Consider the following 18,053-nt stretch of genomic DNA (forward strand, 5'->3'; position numbering starts at 1 on the left):
TGGTTTGAAATCACTTTAAATATTAAAGAAAGCTGTATCAGAATCAGTTGAAAGAGTTTGTAAATGTAATGGGTGTGCGTACCAAATTTTGTAACATTACTGCTTTATAATTAATATATTTCGATAATGTTTAGATGTTTACGAGTTATCTGTAGATCCCTTTGTCTTTGTAGTTTACGCTGCCCCTAGTCTCATGCCTGTATACGGTTCGCTGCCCCTAGTCTCATGCCTGTATACGGTTCGCTGCCTCTAGTTTCATGCCTGTATAGTTTACGCCGCCCCTAGTCTCATACCTGTGTAGTTTACGCTGCCCCCTAATCTCATGCCTGTATAGTTTACGGTGCCCCTAGTCTCATACCTGTATAGTTTACGCTGCCCCTAGTCTCATACCTGTGTAGTTTACGCTGCCCCTAACTCATGCCTGTGTAGTTTGCGGTGCCCCTAGTCTCATACCTGTGTAGTTTACGCTGCCCCTAGTCTCATACCTGTGTAGTTTATGTTGCCCCTAATCTCATACCTGTATAGTTTACGGTGCCCCTAGTCTTATACATGTGTAGTTTACGCTGCCCCTAGTCTCATATCTGTGTAGTTTACGCTGCCCCTAATCTCATGCCTGTATAGTTTACGCTGCCCCTAGTCTCATACCTGTATAGTTTACGCTGCCCCTAGTCTCATACATGTGTAGTTTACGCTGCCCCTAGTCTCATATCTGTGTAGTTTACGCTGCCCCTAGTCTCATGCCTGTATAGTTTACGCTGCCCCTAGTCTCATACATGTGTAGTTTACGCTGCCCCTAGTCTCATATCTGTGTAGTTTACGCTGCCCCTAATCTCATGCCTGTATAGTTTACGGTGCCCCTAGTCTCATACCTTTGTAGTTTACGCTGCCCCTAGTCTCATATCTGTGTATTTTACGCTGCCTTTAGTCTCATACATGTGTAGTTTATGCTTCCTTTAGTCTCATACCTGTGTAGTTTACGCTGTCCCCTAGTCTCATGCCTGTGTAGTTTACGCTGCCCCTAGTCTCATACCTGTGTAGTTTATGCTGCCTTTAGTCTCATACCTGTGTAGTTTATGCTGCCCCCTAGTCTCATACCTGTGTAGTTTACGCTGCCTTTAGTCTCATACCTGTGTAGTTTACGCTGCCTTTAGTCTCATACCTGTGTAGTTTACGCTGCCCCTAGTCTCATACCTGTGTAGTTTACGCTGCCTTTAGTCTCATGCCTGTATTAGTTTACGGTGCCTTTAGTCTTATACATGTGTAGTTTACGCTGCCCCTAGTCTCATACCTGTGTAGTTTACGCTGCCCCTAGTCTCATACCTGTGTATTTTACGCTATCTTTAGTCTCATACCTGTGTAGTTTATGCTGCCTTTAGTCTCATACCTGTGTAGTTTATGCTGCCTTTAGTCTCATACATGTGTAGTTTACGCTGCCCCTAGTCTCATACCTGTGTAGTTTACGCTGCCTTTAGTCTCATACCTGTGTAGTTTACGCTGCCCATAGTCTCATACCTGTGTAGTTTACGCTGCCCTTAGTCTCATACCTGTGTTGTTTACGCTGCCTTTAGTCTCATACCCGTGTAGTTTACGCTGCCCCTAGTCTCATACCTGTGTAGTTTACGCTGCCCTTAGTCTCATACCTGTGTATTTTACGCCATCCCAATAGTCTCATACCTGTGTTGTTTACGCTGCCCCTAGTCCCATACCTGTGTATGCCTTGAACTCTCATTAAGGCACTTTTGCAAATACAGAACGTTGTTTTCCCAAATGTATGGCCCTGGCAGCACAAATATATGTACTATAATGTCTCAATAAAGTTTGATTTTAACAATGCGTAATTTACATTTTCGTACTTCTCACAAAATATAGAACTGGTTCCTTGTTTGACATGTGAGTTTGAGTATACGGTATTACTTCCCCCAATACTGACGTAATAAATCTGTAGAGGATCGTATAATATATGAATTTAAACTATAAAAGTTATTGATTTAAGCTATTAGGGTTAAAAGATGTATGTTTTTGTCTGAAAATGTTTATAAATGATTCATTATTTATAGATGTTATACATAGTCATACTCTACACTTACTTTATCACGTTCTAGCTCTTTGTTAAGATAAAGTATTAACGTACACTTTAAGTTTCCCATGCCAGTGGTTTGTGAAATGTAAAGTCTAATTTGACAGCACACAAGGACCGGATGGGGGGAGCGAACTGTGAACTTGGTTTAGTGATAGTAGACGGACAGACAGACAGACACTGGAGCGCCAGCTTGAGTCAGTGCTCAGTGGTGAGTGAGCGAGTGAGGTAGCAGCATGGACTCCGACGAGTACTCCGATGCGTGGATTTTGCCTCTCGCCAGGGATCGATGTTAGTATTAATAATAATAATAGTAGTTTTTTTTTTTTTACTTTAAGTAATAAATTTCTCAAAGGCAACATTTCAATAAAATAAATATATAAAATACAGTTTTGCTGCCTTTTTCATTTCAAATTACTTTAAAATGTAATATATTCAAAATTCTTATTAATAACAGTTTAAAAGAACTACATTACATTTGCTCCATTAGCACCGTAATTAGTAAAAACTAAGAATGTAAACCTAAGCAGGATTTGAGTTTCATTAAAATATAAATGAATTTGTTTTCGTCTACATAGAGTATTTTTAAATTGTTTGAATCACTATAAGGTCGTGTAAAATAACTCATAAAGTGCTTACTTGAACAAAAATTCATATATTACTTTTGTTAAATTAAAAAGATTAATATTTAAAAGGGTTAGAATGTCAAATTGTCGTGTACAACATTTTTTGAAAACTTTAAAATGATGTATTTTTTATGTTTTAGAACCAGTGTCTCTAAAATCTAAAAGTTAAATTTTTAGTTAATGAGTTTAAATGAGGTCCCTCGTTTATAAAGTTTGAAACAAAATTACAGGCGGGAATTCATCTCAAATCCATTGTTTCATTTCAGAAACTTATATTTTAGTGGCCCAGTGCTAGTGAATTGTTAAAAACACAATTATTTATTAATACTAGTTGTTTGTAATTTATTAATTTGTTTGCTGAGAATAACGCGTTTCTTGCTAAAAGAAAAATTGTAGGTAATATTTCAGGGTTTTACTTGTTAAATCAGATCAAATCACTCAAAATTGTGGGTTCTTATACCTTAACCCGAAAAACTACCAATCTAGTGATATCTCATCACATTTATGAACATGTGACAAAAGTTTAATGTTCAACCATGAAAGATAAGCCAGAAATATTAAAATAGAGTTTCTTATGGGGAAATATATACTAAACTAGCTGTTTCCCGCGGTTTCGCACGCTTTTCGTAAGCTTTGCCCGTGTATGAGCACTTCTGATTAGAATGAATTATATTTCCAACGCCGATGTAGTTTGAGCAACCTTGTTGCCACGATCAAAAAAGTCTGTCAAAGGTGTACGTTTTTAGCCACCATACACGTAAATGTATTTTATTATAAAGTGGTCTAACACTCAAGCTTTAAGTTCAGCCAGAAATTATTTGTGAAGACAAATGTACATCATAACTTAGCGCCTTAAAATATTGATTATTTATTTAATATGTGTAATTGTTTTGTAATAGCAGTTTACAATGTGCAGGCGCTTTAAAAATTTGTATTTTTTGCAGCGCCGCCAGATGGCGAGTTGCACCAATGGGCATAGCATATGAACCTTCTCCGTGGAAAAATACATATACATACAAATTTGCATAATAATCGGTCAAATAGTTTAAGATTCTATACAGGACATACAAACAATCATTTATTCTTAATGGGTTCATATTTTTAACTGGACTTACATGGACGTTATCAAAATTATATTATCTCATACATAACCTTATGTTTTCAACTTCATTTCATCAAATACGGTAACTAAATCTTTTTTAAATGAATTTAAAGATGGCTAGAATGGAGCCCATTTTTTGTCTCTATCTAGTAAGCTATGAAAGTGAAAATTCAATAAGCACTGTTAATAAGTCAATAAGCACTGAGTCAGTTTTAAAACATATTTATACTACTTGATAATTTTTAGAAAATCTAAAATATTATAAAACATCTAGTTATTATCTATGACTGTAGTTTATATAGTGACAGGTATCACTAACAATACCTGCTTGCAAACAAATTTTGGGCAAAAATTATTTTTTCAAATACAGCCTTGTTTACATACATACGGATGGGATATTTTTGTAACAATAATTTTTTGTTTACTAGAATGGTACAAAAAAAGACGTTTACTCTAAGAACCCAATTTAGGCTAATTTTTTCAAACCATTACATTACTTCTTCATATATCAATAACACAATGAAAAATAGTTACGTAAAAAGAGTGTAATACACAAACGCATGTTATGGTTTGTTTATGAATATAACATTGACGGTGACCTTGACCCTCTGAGTGTCTTCTAAGGTCTTTACAACCTGACCTTAAGGGGTGTAAAATATTGAAAATGCTCATTTTGCACGTTGTTACCTATCTTTGATCTGGTGAAGACGATCCATACTTTTTTATTGAAACATTTACTAATTTTATGAAAGGAGCATTTGAAACGGCTAAAAATAAACAGCTTTATTCATAGATCAAAAATTAACTCAATATAATAACACGCTCGTTAAACAAAACAATTCCTCGAATTTGAACATTACTTTTCAGCAAATTGTTTTAACTCAACTCAATTCATTTATTGTCATAAATATAAAGTAATTAGACAATCATCAAGATACATGTATATATAATGTGATATATAAAAGTAATAAATGAAAACAGAATTAGCTATCTATCTATACAATAGTTGTGGAGTTCTACAAGTTTTTCTCTTCTAAGTATTCTCGAACACTGTTTGGTTTAGATAAAACCAGAAATAATCACAACACTAAATGTTGATTTTACCGTATTTTGAGAAAGAATAGAGCTTGATGATAAAAACGTTTAAAGGAAGGTATACAATATGACAGGGAACAGTGGTTTGTCAATTGTACATTGTAAATTTGGCTTTAAGATGCAAATAACAAACAGTACTTTCAACCCTTACAAACGATTTGAAATAATCACAATTGTCCAGAGGTCAAATGCCAAGGACCAGAGTAATAACTATCTGACTATCTCTGGTAAATACTGATTCACTATTTGCCTTACAATAGCACACACTGTACATCTACAATACCATACGCTTACATAACCTTGTGGTTGCATCACTGCTTCCCATGCCGCTTCTCGAGTGAACACAATTCTAATAATACTTTCATGATTAATTAAAATATTATATGAAATAATTAATTTTAAAATATCTTGAATTCTAAACTATTGGCTATTGTATCAAATGCAGTCACAAAAATCCCAACCTCTATTCTAAAAACTTCAACATGGCTTAAATTTTTAAATAGTTTATTATAGCTATACTACATATTTTGTTTAGTCTTATTTTGAATGATAATTTCCTGTATTTTACTTGCAATTGGTTGTAATTCAAAATTTTGTCAAATTCTCCTCGTGAAATTCAGTATTAATTCTGGTCCGGGTTCGGCCAAAATACCTTTGTTTTATACAACTTTGTACCTTGTTCAACAGTTTTGGCAATAAGTTGAAAAGTTCGTATATTTGTGCATGTATTTATGTAAACAAATTTGCCCAATATCACTTTTACTATCTTAATAAAATGTTATACATGATCGAAAAATCAACATAACCTACATCATAAAAGTCACCCACAGCGTGAACAAAGACACACAATTTAATAGGTGGTCAGTACATAACCGGCGAATTTAATAGAGAAGTCAAAATCCCTGAAGTTGACTGAACCCACAAGCTAGTAAGTTTTGACGTTGAAAGTCTATTCACGAATGTACCAATTCCAGACACTCACGAAGTCATTGAATCACGCCTCAAAGAAGACCATTAAAGGAAATAACAAAACTTCCCGTATTGTGGAACTGTTAGAACTATGAACTCAATGCAATTATTTAGAGTTAGAGAGTCAAATTTACCGTCAAGATGAGGGGATGGCAATGGGTTCTCCACTGTCTTCTTTCTTCGCCAATATCTTTATGGAGGAATTTGAGCAAAAGGTGTTGGCTTCAGCTCAGTTTAAATTGAAAATTTGGTGTAGTTATGTAGATTATGCCTTTGTTGTTTTTCTTCATGAAGACACTGAATTGAACGAGTTTTTGAATCACAGTGGAAGTTGAAGTCCTAAACAAGTTTCGTGTTTTGGATGTGTGTGTTAAGAAATAGGGATGTCCTTAAGACTACTGTTTTTCTAAAGAAAACACACAAGAAAATATTTAAACTATCAACCCAACCATCAAAAATCTGTCAAAGAAGGAGTGGCCTACTCGTCATTTGATAGAGCAAAGATCTTACACTCAAATAAATATGGATTAAAAGAGGAATTTAAGAAATTTGAATTGGATCTTAGACGCAATGGATACCCTCAATTAGTAATAAATAAGTAAAAACGAACCATAAGAACCATTCATGAGTCGAAAAAACAGAATAGTGGATAAATTTGCGTTTATAAACAATACCTTATGTCCAGGTATTATCGGAGAAGAAAATGAGAAGAGTATGTAGAAAGAACAACATTAGAATAACGTTTAAAACATACAATACTCTTAGACAAAGTTTCGTAAAAACAAAACCAAAAAATGGCACACAGGATTTCAAAACCTGTTTTACAGCATATCATGTTGTAATAGAACATACATAGAATACATAGGCGAGACAAAAAAACCATTAAACGTATAAGGATAAAAGAACACAAAGAAAACACAAGACATTAACTCGGAAAAGTCAAAAATTGCGAAGACCATCATATGAATTGGGATGAAGCCAACATAATACGTATTGAACCTCATTTCTTCAAAAGCATATTAATCGAGGCATCATAAATTAAATTGGCAGACCAACCAAATCAGTCAACCATCAGTCGAGTTTGGCCGCTTTGGTTGCCAATTCTGAAAAATTGTAAAGAATATTTTGTTGAACACACTCGAACAGCTTTGAAAGATCCCATAACAAAGCAGCAGTAAATTGTGAACAATCAAAAGCAAGTAAAGTCAAGTCGGGTCGCTAAGATGGCCTCTGCGCGCTCCTTCTGGTCTGTGGGCAGTATCTGAGCAGTTTGAGCTCAATGGCTTGCCTGTCAACCAGAACAATTTGTTCCTGCAGCAGTCTAGCAGCTGGTTGGTGTACCACTGAGGGCCACTGCTTCATTGAAGAGCCGGGTGAGGGCGGTCAGCTGCGCAGCTATTTCGGCCAAGACGGCTTGTAGGCTGCGCTGTGCGGGGGCGTCTGCTTCTGCTGCTGCATCAGCTGCTGGCGCCTCCGTTTGTTGCGGCAGAGTGGCTGTTGTAGGCGGCCACTCTATTTTCTGCCTGGGAGTCGCCCTGGGCCTCTGTGTGACCGGAAGGTCAGCCACAGATGCCGGCGGGCGAGGCAGTCGGTTAGCTGGGTTCCGGGGTTTCCTCCGGCGCTTCTTCTTGTGCGGCATGTCGTCCTCAGCTTCACTCTCTCCGATACGGAGTCCGCTGGTGACTCGTCCCGCGCTGGCCGCTTAGTCGGCTGGGCTGTTGGTCGCCTCGCCGCTGGTTTGGTTGGCCGGGGCTTGCGGCTCAACTGGACAGCTGCCGCTCTGGCTTCCTTGTAGGCTGGACAGCCACGGTAGTTGGCGTTGTGATCGCCTCCACAGTTGCAGCAGTGATCCTTCCCCGTCGAGACTTTGGGGCAGTTCATCTTCAGATGATTTTCCCCGCAGCGGACGCATTTTCTCGGCCTCCCGAAGTTGCCGGAGCCGTAGCCAAAACCTTGGCACCGGTAGCACTGTGGTGGGCCGGCCGGCTTCTTGTAGACAGTGACTGAGACCCTGACATGGAGCAGGCTTGTCACGTTGTAGATTTGACAAGCTCGCTTGGTGTCAGGGTTCTCTCACTTGCTGTCCCTGGTCAGCGTGATCAGCCAGCTCCTTGTTGGTCCCCTGGCTGTCCGTAGTCGCGCAACCTCATCGACGGCGAAGCCCTTGTCAGTCAAGACATCGAAGAGCTCCACATCATCGGTGTCGAGCAGTCCGCTGATCACAACCTTAAGCGATTTTCACGCCCAAGGTTGTGAGTGTAGAAGGGCAGCTTCTTGGTAATCAGGCACCGCTGAACTGCCCTGAAGTCCTCCACGGTGGTTATTTCAAGCGATAGTGAGCACCGCGGAATGTAGTCGTCAGGCCGTCCCGCGCCAACTCCTACAGCTTCTTGGCGTGGGTAGGCCAGTCTGGAACACTGTCCAGGAACAGCAAGGATATCCTGGGCGTAGAAACCGGAGAAGTCGGTTGGTCAGGTGCCACAGTAGAAGAGGTGGCGTTGTGGCCTTTAAAAAGGCCGTTTGCTGGAACAGCGACCCGTTTAGGCGCCGAGCCGGCAGGTGGAGAGCTAGGCCTCTTAGCTGGCTGTCCGGCGTTTCCAAAGGCAAATCAAAAGCCCTCACCACTGTAGAGACCATCTAGCATTAAGAGTTCCTCTTCCCTTCCAAAACCCAAATTGCGACGAATGAAAACACTCATTCTCCTCAAGATGACTAGAGAGTTTATTGAGAACTACAGTTTCCAACATTTAAAATACTGCAGGAAAAAGAGCAATTGGACGGTAGTTATTAAGTTGGGTTAGATCATATTTTTTTATTGGTTTTCCATTACTGTATTTAAGAGCATCAGAAAAAAGCACCAGTTTTGAGACAAGAATTAATTAAATAAGCCAAAGGCTTTTTTAGAAAGCTGGCACATTCTCTGAGGAGAAACACAGGTATTTCATCCCAGCCTGAAGATTTTGTATGTCAAACACTTTTAGGTCAGACACAGATCCAAAAGTTGTCAATAGGTTACTAGGCCTATTCTGTTTTGGAAAAAAAGAAGATTATATAAAATTAGGGGACAGCATTTTAGTGGATACATCCAAGAAAAACTAGTTAAATGCATCGGCAATTTAATTTTGATTACTGTACGATTATTATTTATTTGTATTTCAGTAACAGGAGTGTTTTTTAAAAGACCCTATTTCTTGTTTTACAATATTTCATGTAGTTCTACTTTTATTTGCTGAGTTTTTATTTTTAAACTATTACAGTTAATTTTTGCAGTACTAACATACTTTTTATATAAATTGAAATATAAGCTTTTAAAATAGGATCGCTAGAGTTTTTACATTGTATGTGCAGTTCCCTCTTCCTAGCTGCCAACCTCGCAAACCAGCTGTGACCCACCCATTGTCAACTCAAAGAATTGATGGCTCAAATTTCTTTTTGGAGAAAAAGCAAGATCAAAATGATGTTTAAAAATTTGCAAGAATATCCAATATATCTTGTTGGGATCATTAGTTTGAATATCATAGATGGCGTGTCAGTTTTCATTTGAAATATGTAATTTAAATGGTATAATATTTTCTTTGGAATTATTTATTTTCTTGGATATAAACAGTAGCGTACCTAGACAAAGTGGCACCCCCCCCCCTCAGCGTAGTGATATACGCCTTTACTGTCTGCTTCACCCCCTCAACTTCCCACATACCCCTATCTTTCTATATGTAGCCTACTTCCTCGTCGGGGTACATTTGTTCTCATGATGTATATATGCTTTGAAGTTGTGCAAACACATAATATATTATGTACAATTTTAATATGTATAGAAGAAAGAGAAAATATCAAAGACGTTGTTTAACATCAATAATTATTCAGAAGACATAAGATATAGAAAACCTACAGTTAATATAAATAATAGCCAAGTAGGTCATGGTTATTTCAACTATTTAAAACCTTTTCTTATCTTATAATTAACCCATGCTTTAGGAAATTTCAGCATAGAGGATCAACTTGTGTATGTAGTATCGACTTGAACAAGTTGGCTGAAAAGCCGTAAGTGTTACGGCTTTTCAGCCAACTTGTTCAAGTCGATACTACATACACAAGTTGATCCTCTATGCTGAAATTTCCTAAAGCATGGGTTGGTCGTCATATTTCTCAAATAAGCCTTCATCAATTAGTTTTGAAAATTAACTTAAAAATTCAAATAACGTTAAAAATGTTGTTGTCGACGAGTATGACATTTCCAAAATTGAAACGCTTCATTTAAACTACGCAAATTTGTAATGAAATGGCATAAACATGCGTGATTGAAAAATTTTAGAAGCTTTTATGAAACTTTTATAATAACGAACCTTTCAGCTGACGCTGATGTAAGTAATGGAGTCAGGAATATCATCATGGCAGTACAGACAGCAGGAAGGCTGCTTGACAGAGTTGTTTTCTACCATTAAAAATTAGGCTAAAAACTCCTTAACTTTTTTTATTCCTCTGTGTTTTATGTCACTTGAAACAATCTTTCTGAGGCACACTCTTTGTGCCTGTAGCACATGTGAAACACCCCCTCATAATTTATAAGAACTAGAAGAGCAGAGTGATCAGAAAGACATGTATCAAGAGTGTATCTTTTTTAGCATTACAGGGATGTGGATCAAAGCTGGTTAGAATATTGTCAATTCAGGTACTAGAATCTTTCGTTGCTCTAGTTGGTTTATCAAAATTTAAAAATAAATGACATGAATTTAGTGTGTTAAACCAATCAGCTTTAAAATTACCTTGTTTGAGGTGTTAAAATTAAAGTCACCTGCAACAAGAAGATACAGGTTATATCTATACATAATTATAATAACTTTGGTGGAATATATTTAAGAGTGTAATATCAGTATCAGTTTCACAAAGATTTACGAGAATTAAAGAGGATCCAGCATGTGTAATTTGAATATAGTTTGTGCAGGAAAAAGAATACTATACTGGTCCTAACAGTCAGTATTATTATTCAAGTATTACATAATAATACTCAGCTTAGACCTATAAAGAATCATAATAAAAGAGGCTAAACATTTTTAAATAAGCTTTTAAAAAATGCTAAAAAAGATGCACCAACCAATTAAAACATGTTTTTATAGCACAAAACACATTTAGGTCTTCAAAGTTTTTTATATCTGTATTAAAAATATGTATAATCAGGGTTGTATTAAAATTTCAAAATTATTTCCAGTACATTTACATTCTACTAAAATTAATTAAATTTAATTGTTAAAGTGTTGTTTTGTACTTTTTTATCTAACCATGCTTTATTCTTTCGTTAGCTGAATTGCGAGTCACTCAATCACTTTATTCCAACGGGCAAAGGATTCACTACCAATTTTGACATTTGCAAGCAGTTAAAGAAACATTTTTTCACACTTTCTGTCATTGGTTGTACCGTAAAAACGTTACTTTATAGTTATAACGCGTATGCAGTTACGTAACTGAACATTACACAATTTATATCTGAGGAAGTGTTTTGACAGTTTGTGATTGTTCTGTTCATAGATCCTGCAACTGCAGAGCCGACACAAGAAGAGAAAACCAGAGCAATAATATCAGATGGGCTCAATCTGCTCCTCTACATGGGCATCCTAGCGGTCTTCATTGGCATAGCGATGTACTTGGACCACAAAAAAAGGTGAGTTTTCTTTACTGATTCGCTATGGTTGACAAGAACGTAGCCAGGAAAAGATTTGGGGGGGTCCAGACAACTGATATTTTCCCGTAGTGGACAAAGAGTAAGGCCCCATTTTGTTCCTAAAAACCGTTATAGAACGATCTTTCAGCAGTACATGCCAATAATAAGCTTAATTATTTAAATAATAATCGTTTAATAAAAAAGTAATTGAAAGAACTGAAAATTTGGGGAGTCTGAACCCCTTGGATCCCCACGCTGGCTATGGCCTCGATGAAACACCAACATCATCAATGGCAGTTTAAAACCCGGCTGTAATGAATGAAAAGGTCTCGGGCTATACCTCATTAGAAAAATGACAGACTTCAATTATTTGTACGCCTTTTTTATGTTCATAGAATTATGGGAGTTATTTAATGTTTTAAATCTTATTAATACACATCCAAATGCTTTTTGGGTTTCCTTGTAAATTTTTTTTTAATTGAAAAGACAAGGTAACAAATGTTTTTTTTTTCAAATAAGCAATATAAATGTTGACAACTAAAACACTTTTGGGTGTATATTTAATTACATTTTAAAATTGGAACATCTCTCAAAAAAAAAAATAAATATGTTTCAGGTGTACATTGTCCTTATAAAACTAAAATAAAAATAGCCACTAGTACAAATTTGGGAGGGGTCTGGACTTTTTGGACCCCTCGCTGGCTACGCCCTTGCTTTAGATTAGTACTCACTTGTTGTTTTAAATTATTGTTAGTTCACTTGTAGAATATTCTGACAACTCAAATATTTAACTTAGCACGTTAAAACTGTAAACACATTATTGTGAAGCTTACTGGAAAAACAGATTTACATTGTGACCATTTTCTTCATAATTAATAACGCCAGGTTATTTCTCTGTGTTTTAGAACAAGAGTTTACGCCATCGATGACCCGCAGGACCCGTCCAACAAAGGCATCCCATGGCATCTGTATGACCCGAACTTCAGGTTTGATCCCAACGAGAGGAATGCCATACTCCGGTACTCCATGAGACCCCGGACTTGGTACGTTGAGCCGACCATCAACGCTCAGAAGCCTGAAAAAAAAGCAACTCACTTTGTCACGATTCCCGAAGAAGAGGAAACGGAACAAGAGCCTGTGAAATGTTAGCCAGAAACGCCCCCAACAATATTACACCGAAAAGCCTTCTGTGATAACCTTTTTTATGTATGTTTTGTTTCGTCTCAAAAAGTTTAGTATGTGGAATTAAAAATCAGTAGCACTTCACTGGTTTTTCCCAAGTAATTATAATTTTCCATCATACCTTAGAAAATGCCAGCCAGGGCTGGCGTATAATGACTCCATCTTGATTTGAGCCTCTTAAGAGCAATGTTAAACTTAAAACACTCCCATGACCTAATTTTTAGTCCTAGAATTATGAGAAATGTCTCATTTTAAAAATGTCACTAATACACATCCAAACATTTTTGTATTTCATTATTTAAATATTACAAAAATATGTGAACTATAAAAGGTTTGTATGCATATAAACTAATCTTTAAAATGAGACATATCCCATAATCCTATAAAATTGTTTGAGTTTAACATTGTTTTTATGAGGTAAAACTTAAGGTAATTTCATTACAGCCGGCTCTTCAAGTTTAGTGTTATACTATTATAGTTGAGTTATATAATAACATGCAGTATTATAACAAATCTGTAATAATTTGGAACGAAATTCAGACGTAAGCTGTTTAGTTTTAATACTATATAAACTGAGTAGAAGTTCTAGGAAAAACTAATTAAATGTTTGATAGTAGTATAAAATTTTAACTTGTTATATTGTGGTGTTAGAAAAATATAAATATTACATGAATTCAGAAAATAAAACCGTACACATTATCTTAATAAAATGTTTTGTTAACAAATTTGTTATTGCTAGATTATAATTAGCTTGTATACAACAAATCAGTGATAAATTATTCAACAAAGGCATGTTTTGAGAAACAATATTTTTTGTTAAAATTACAGATTTTCAACAATTTATTACAAGTATTTATTGTGTAAAAGTTTTTATAGACAAATTATTTGATAATAATAAACAATTTCATTTGCAACAGACCTCCCTTTACTGAACCTCCTATATGCACATTCCGAAATATAATGATGTAATTTTTTTTCAGAGCAGGAAGCCAAAACACAAAAGGTTTCTAGTGTTAAAGCCTGAAATAAAAATACAGACATTCTTTGCTCTATAAAATTCTCAACATCCATGAATCAGGATCAGATTACTCTCAAATCAAGTAAAGGCATCCTAGTTTGAAAGTTAATCACAAACTAACAAGCAGCACTACAAAAATGGTAGTAACAGTCAATTTTGCTTGTTTATTTCTGCATTTAGATGTATAAAGCAAATTATTTACTAACAATCGCTTACAGCGTTGTCTGTACGAACGATAAAAGGTACCAGTTTTGGCGCTTGTCAAACAACCAAGGTGCAACTTAGAAATTTCATAACTCAGAAACTTGAGATCCAATTAACCCATTGGCTTATCCATATTTTTACTATCAGCTCAACTGGAGTTATCCTATTAAAAATGCTAAAAACGTAAGAGTTTTGTTATATGTTTATAAAAAAATTATTTTTCAAGTTATTTCGTTATATTTTATATTTTTTTTGGATTAACATGAAATGGGCTTTAATAATAAATAGTTAGTGATATATTTGGTCGTAATTTAAAAATAATAATGGTGTACAAACTAAAAAGTTTTGGAATTTTTTTAATTTTAAATTTTTTTTTACTCAAATAATATAAATTAAAATACTCCATTGTTGCTTTTATTTTATTTGAAATGTATTTCTCTACCTAGCAATACTAGAATATGTGTATATATATATGCATAGTTTGTCAGAATAAATGTTTTTTCTAAATACTGAAAATTCCAAGAATATTAATTCTCTTGTAGTACACTAATATTCTTATAGTAACTTATTATTAATTTAAATTTCAATTAACAGTAGTATTGCAGTTTTTTTTATGTGTTACAACAATATTAGTCTAATTTATACTAACATTTGGTTGAAAAAGGAGTTAAAATAAAATTATTTAGATGGCGCTGTACTTGTCACGGAACTGTTCCATGATATAAATTTTGAGCCCAGACTAGCTGTCACGAAACCATTCCGTGATACAAGGCCAATGGGTTAAGAGTACATTTTTACACAAGATAGGGACAAGTGTAAGTACTGTTTTTTAATATGTAACTTTAGTGCTTGTTTGTTTGAAAGCACCAACCAGACTGCCCAGTGTAGTGTTGCCTCATATTTGCAACATATAACTCATGTTTTCGTAGCTCTACTGGTTAGTTTGTGGTAAACTTCGGTATCTAACCTTCTCTGTAAGTAGACAAGACAGTTATTTAGATCAAAACTGCCACCTACAAACAGATGGAATGGCAGGATAAAAATATACAGTATGAGTCATAAAAATTGTTTTTTCTTTATCAAAATTTCACTAAACATCTGCATTATAGCATTTTTTTTGTAATATAAATAATTTACAAAGTTAGCTTAGCACAGCAATGATGAGTAAGCCTGTGACACAAGTAGTAAATATTTTTTCAAACATTTATTACATTCAATAATTAATTTATGAAAACAACTAATTGTCCGAGCATTTTTGAAACCAGAGATTTACCTTAGGCTGGGCTTGAATATTTTAACTTTTAAATGGATGAACAATTAATTTTCAAATGTCCTTTGTTGATTTTCTATAATGGCATCGGAAATGGTTTCTAACAGTTTCAAAATTTCTTACTTAACCCATTGGCTTATAGATATTTTTACTATCAGCTCAACTGGAGTTATCCTCTTAAAAATGCTAAAAATGTAAGAGTTTTGTTATATGGTTATAAAAGATTTATTTTTCAAGTTATTTGGTTATATTTTATATCTTTTTGGATTAACATGAAATGGGCTTTAATAATAAATAGATAGTGATATATTTGGTCGTAATTTAAAAATAATAATGGTGTACAAACTAAAAAAGTTTTGGAATTTTTTAAATTAAAAAGTTTTTTTTTACTCAAGTAATATAAAATAAAATACCCCATTGTTGCTTTTATTTTATTTGAAATGTATTTCTCTACCTAGCAATACTAGAATATGTGTATATATATGCATAGTTTGTCAGAATAAATGTTTTTTCTAAATACTGAAAATTCCAAGAATATTAATATTTTTTCTCGTAGTACACTAATATTCTTATAGTAACTTATTATTCATTTAAATTTCAATTAATTGTAGTATTGCAGTTTTTCGTATGTGTTACAACAATATTAGTCTAATTTATACTAACATTTGGTTGAAAAAGGAGTTAAAAAAAATATTTAGATGGCGCTGTACTTGTCACAGAACGGTTCCGTGATATAAATTTTGAGCCCAGACTAGCTATCACGGAACCGTTCCGTGATACAAGGCTAATGGGTTAAAAAAAAAAAATTGAGGTGTGGGAGGGCTAGAGGAATGCGACACTCACAATGGCACTAAAATCTGTTATACAATACAAAGTTTACAAAATACAAATTTTCAGTTTTATATTACCAGCGGCGCAAAAGGGAACTATGCAAAAGAACAGAAAAGAATGTGGAGGTGAAAAGGAAGGATACATACGAGGTGGTGTCCACTTTTGAGTATTTTTTTCAATTATCTGCCACAAAATATTGTCTTCCTCGAGTCAAGACTGTGACAGCGTCAGATTCCAGATGCTACACTAAGAGGAAGGTGAACTGGAGCTGAACTCATCAGTCACAAATGATTGACTCATTTATTGCCATATAATATTACTAGTGTTTGTAAGGTAAGATGACTGAGGGAAACAATTGACGTAGCGTAAACACGTAGTTTATAATACATTACATAAAAATATGAACTGCGCTAACAGCAGTCTAATAATGAAAACTGTAAAGAAGGTAAATAACAATTAATTGTATTAACTTATTCACGTCAGCTGATAATTTGACATTGAGTTTTTTTTAGCCAATCAAAAACGAGGTGCCTTGATTAGCGCTCCTTTTGAAGTAGAACTCAACTAGCACCCTTCGCCGAAGGAGAAATAAATCATGGCCCAATCACCATATGTGAGATAACTGGGCCTGGTGAGCCTGTTTCATCTACTTAAGTTCATATGGTTCAGTTGTAATTCTCATCCTTAGCCAACAAAATGTGAGATGTTAAGTGGCTATAATTCTGCAATGTAAGACAGTGTGAGGTGACTTGCATACAGCCTTAAGTTAAGAAGATACTAAAATCAGTCTGATAATTGTTTCACAGGTAGAGGAATGAGGAATAGAGGAATGAGGAACACAGGTAGAAATGACTCTCCCCCACTTCACCTTCACCTTCATAGCAAAGAATTTCCACAGTGAAGAAACATCACACCAGAGTTTTAACTATAAAACATTTAACTGTCAACGTCATTAATAAACTGCATCTGTAGTAGCTTACATTGAAAGAACAAGTCATGAGAACATCTGTGAGTCATTAGCGTATAGATAAAATGTAAATCAATTTAAACATTATGAAAAATCTGCTGTGAAAAAGTTAAACAAAATGGGACCTAGACAGTTGCTTTGAGGAACACCATAGCATAGCAGGAGGGATTGACGTCACACTACAATTTGGTAACCTGCAGCTTATCTCCAACATAATACCATATCAACCATCATCTTCTCTAGTAGCATGCCATAGTTAAAAATAGACATTAAAAATATTGTTTTATGGTGTGGAAACCATGGGCTTACACTAAACCATGCAAAAACCAAACCAATACTTATATTATATGCCACACACGTTTACGGAACTTTTTGGACCCGAACACTATTGAATCCTTAATTATTGACGGAACTACTCTACCATACTACGAAACAGTGAAAAATCTTGGTTTGACATTTAACTCGAATTTGACTTGGACGGAAGCGGTGAGGGATATATGTAAAAAAGTCTTTGCATCTGTCCACTCACTGAAACGCTTACAAAGATTTCTACCTGAACGGATCAAACTACTGTTGACAAAATCACTAGTACTTCCACACTTCAATTACTGCAACTCTGTGATGAATGACATGACGGTAGCACTTAGTGAGAAGCTGCAAAGGACTGAAAAACTACTGTTTACGTTACGTTTATGATGTGAGACGAGACCAACACATTACACCGTACTATATTCAAGGAAATATTCTGAAATTAAAAGAACAACGATCAATAAAAATACTAAATTTAGTTCATTCAATTTTACAATCTGGATTTCCAAAATATTTTTCAAACTATTTCCAATTTATATCTCATGATAGTGTAAGAAACACTCGCTCTGGTTCTCGTACCTTAAGAATGCCCCAACACAGGACTGTAGTATTTGATAGATCTTTTCAAGTGATGGGTTGTCGTCTGTGGAACTCCCTCCCTCCAGAAATCACTTCCATTGAGGGAGATCGGCGGTTTGTGGCGGCACTGAGACGTTTGTACCATGAACGGTTGGTCGGGGCGGGTCC

General features: G+C 35.3%; 1 protein-coding gene across 1 annotated transcript; it reads left to right on the forward strand.

Moving 5' to 3' along the window:
• The first annotated feature begins 2,260 nt into the window (after positions 1–2,260).
• Positions 2,261–13,514, forward strand: LOC124367255. Its single transcript, XM_046823955.1, has 3 exons — positions 2,261–2,368; positions 11,393–11,525; positions 12,431–13,514. Exons 1-3 carry the CDS (start codon positions 2,314–2,316, stop codon positions 12,672–12,674), a joined length of 432 nt encoding a protein of 143 aa, XP_046679911.1. The 5' UTR covers positions 2,261–2,313; the 3' UTR covers positions 12,675–13,514.
• Positions 13,515–18,053: the final 4,539 nt, after the last annotated feature.

This window comes from Homalodisca vitripennis, chromosome 8 (assembly GCF_021130785.1).
Source record: "Homalodisca vitripennis isolate AUS2020 chromosome 8, UT_GWSS_2.1, whole genome shotgun sequence".
Taxonomy (NCBI): domain Eukaryota; kingdom Metazoa; phylum Arthropoda; class Insecta; order Hemiptera; family Cicadellidae; genus Homalodisca; species Homalodisca vitripennis.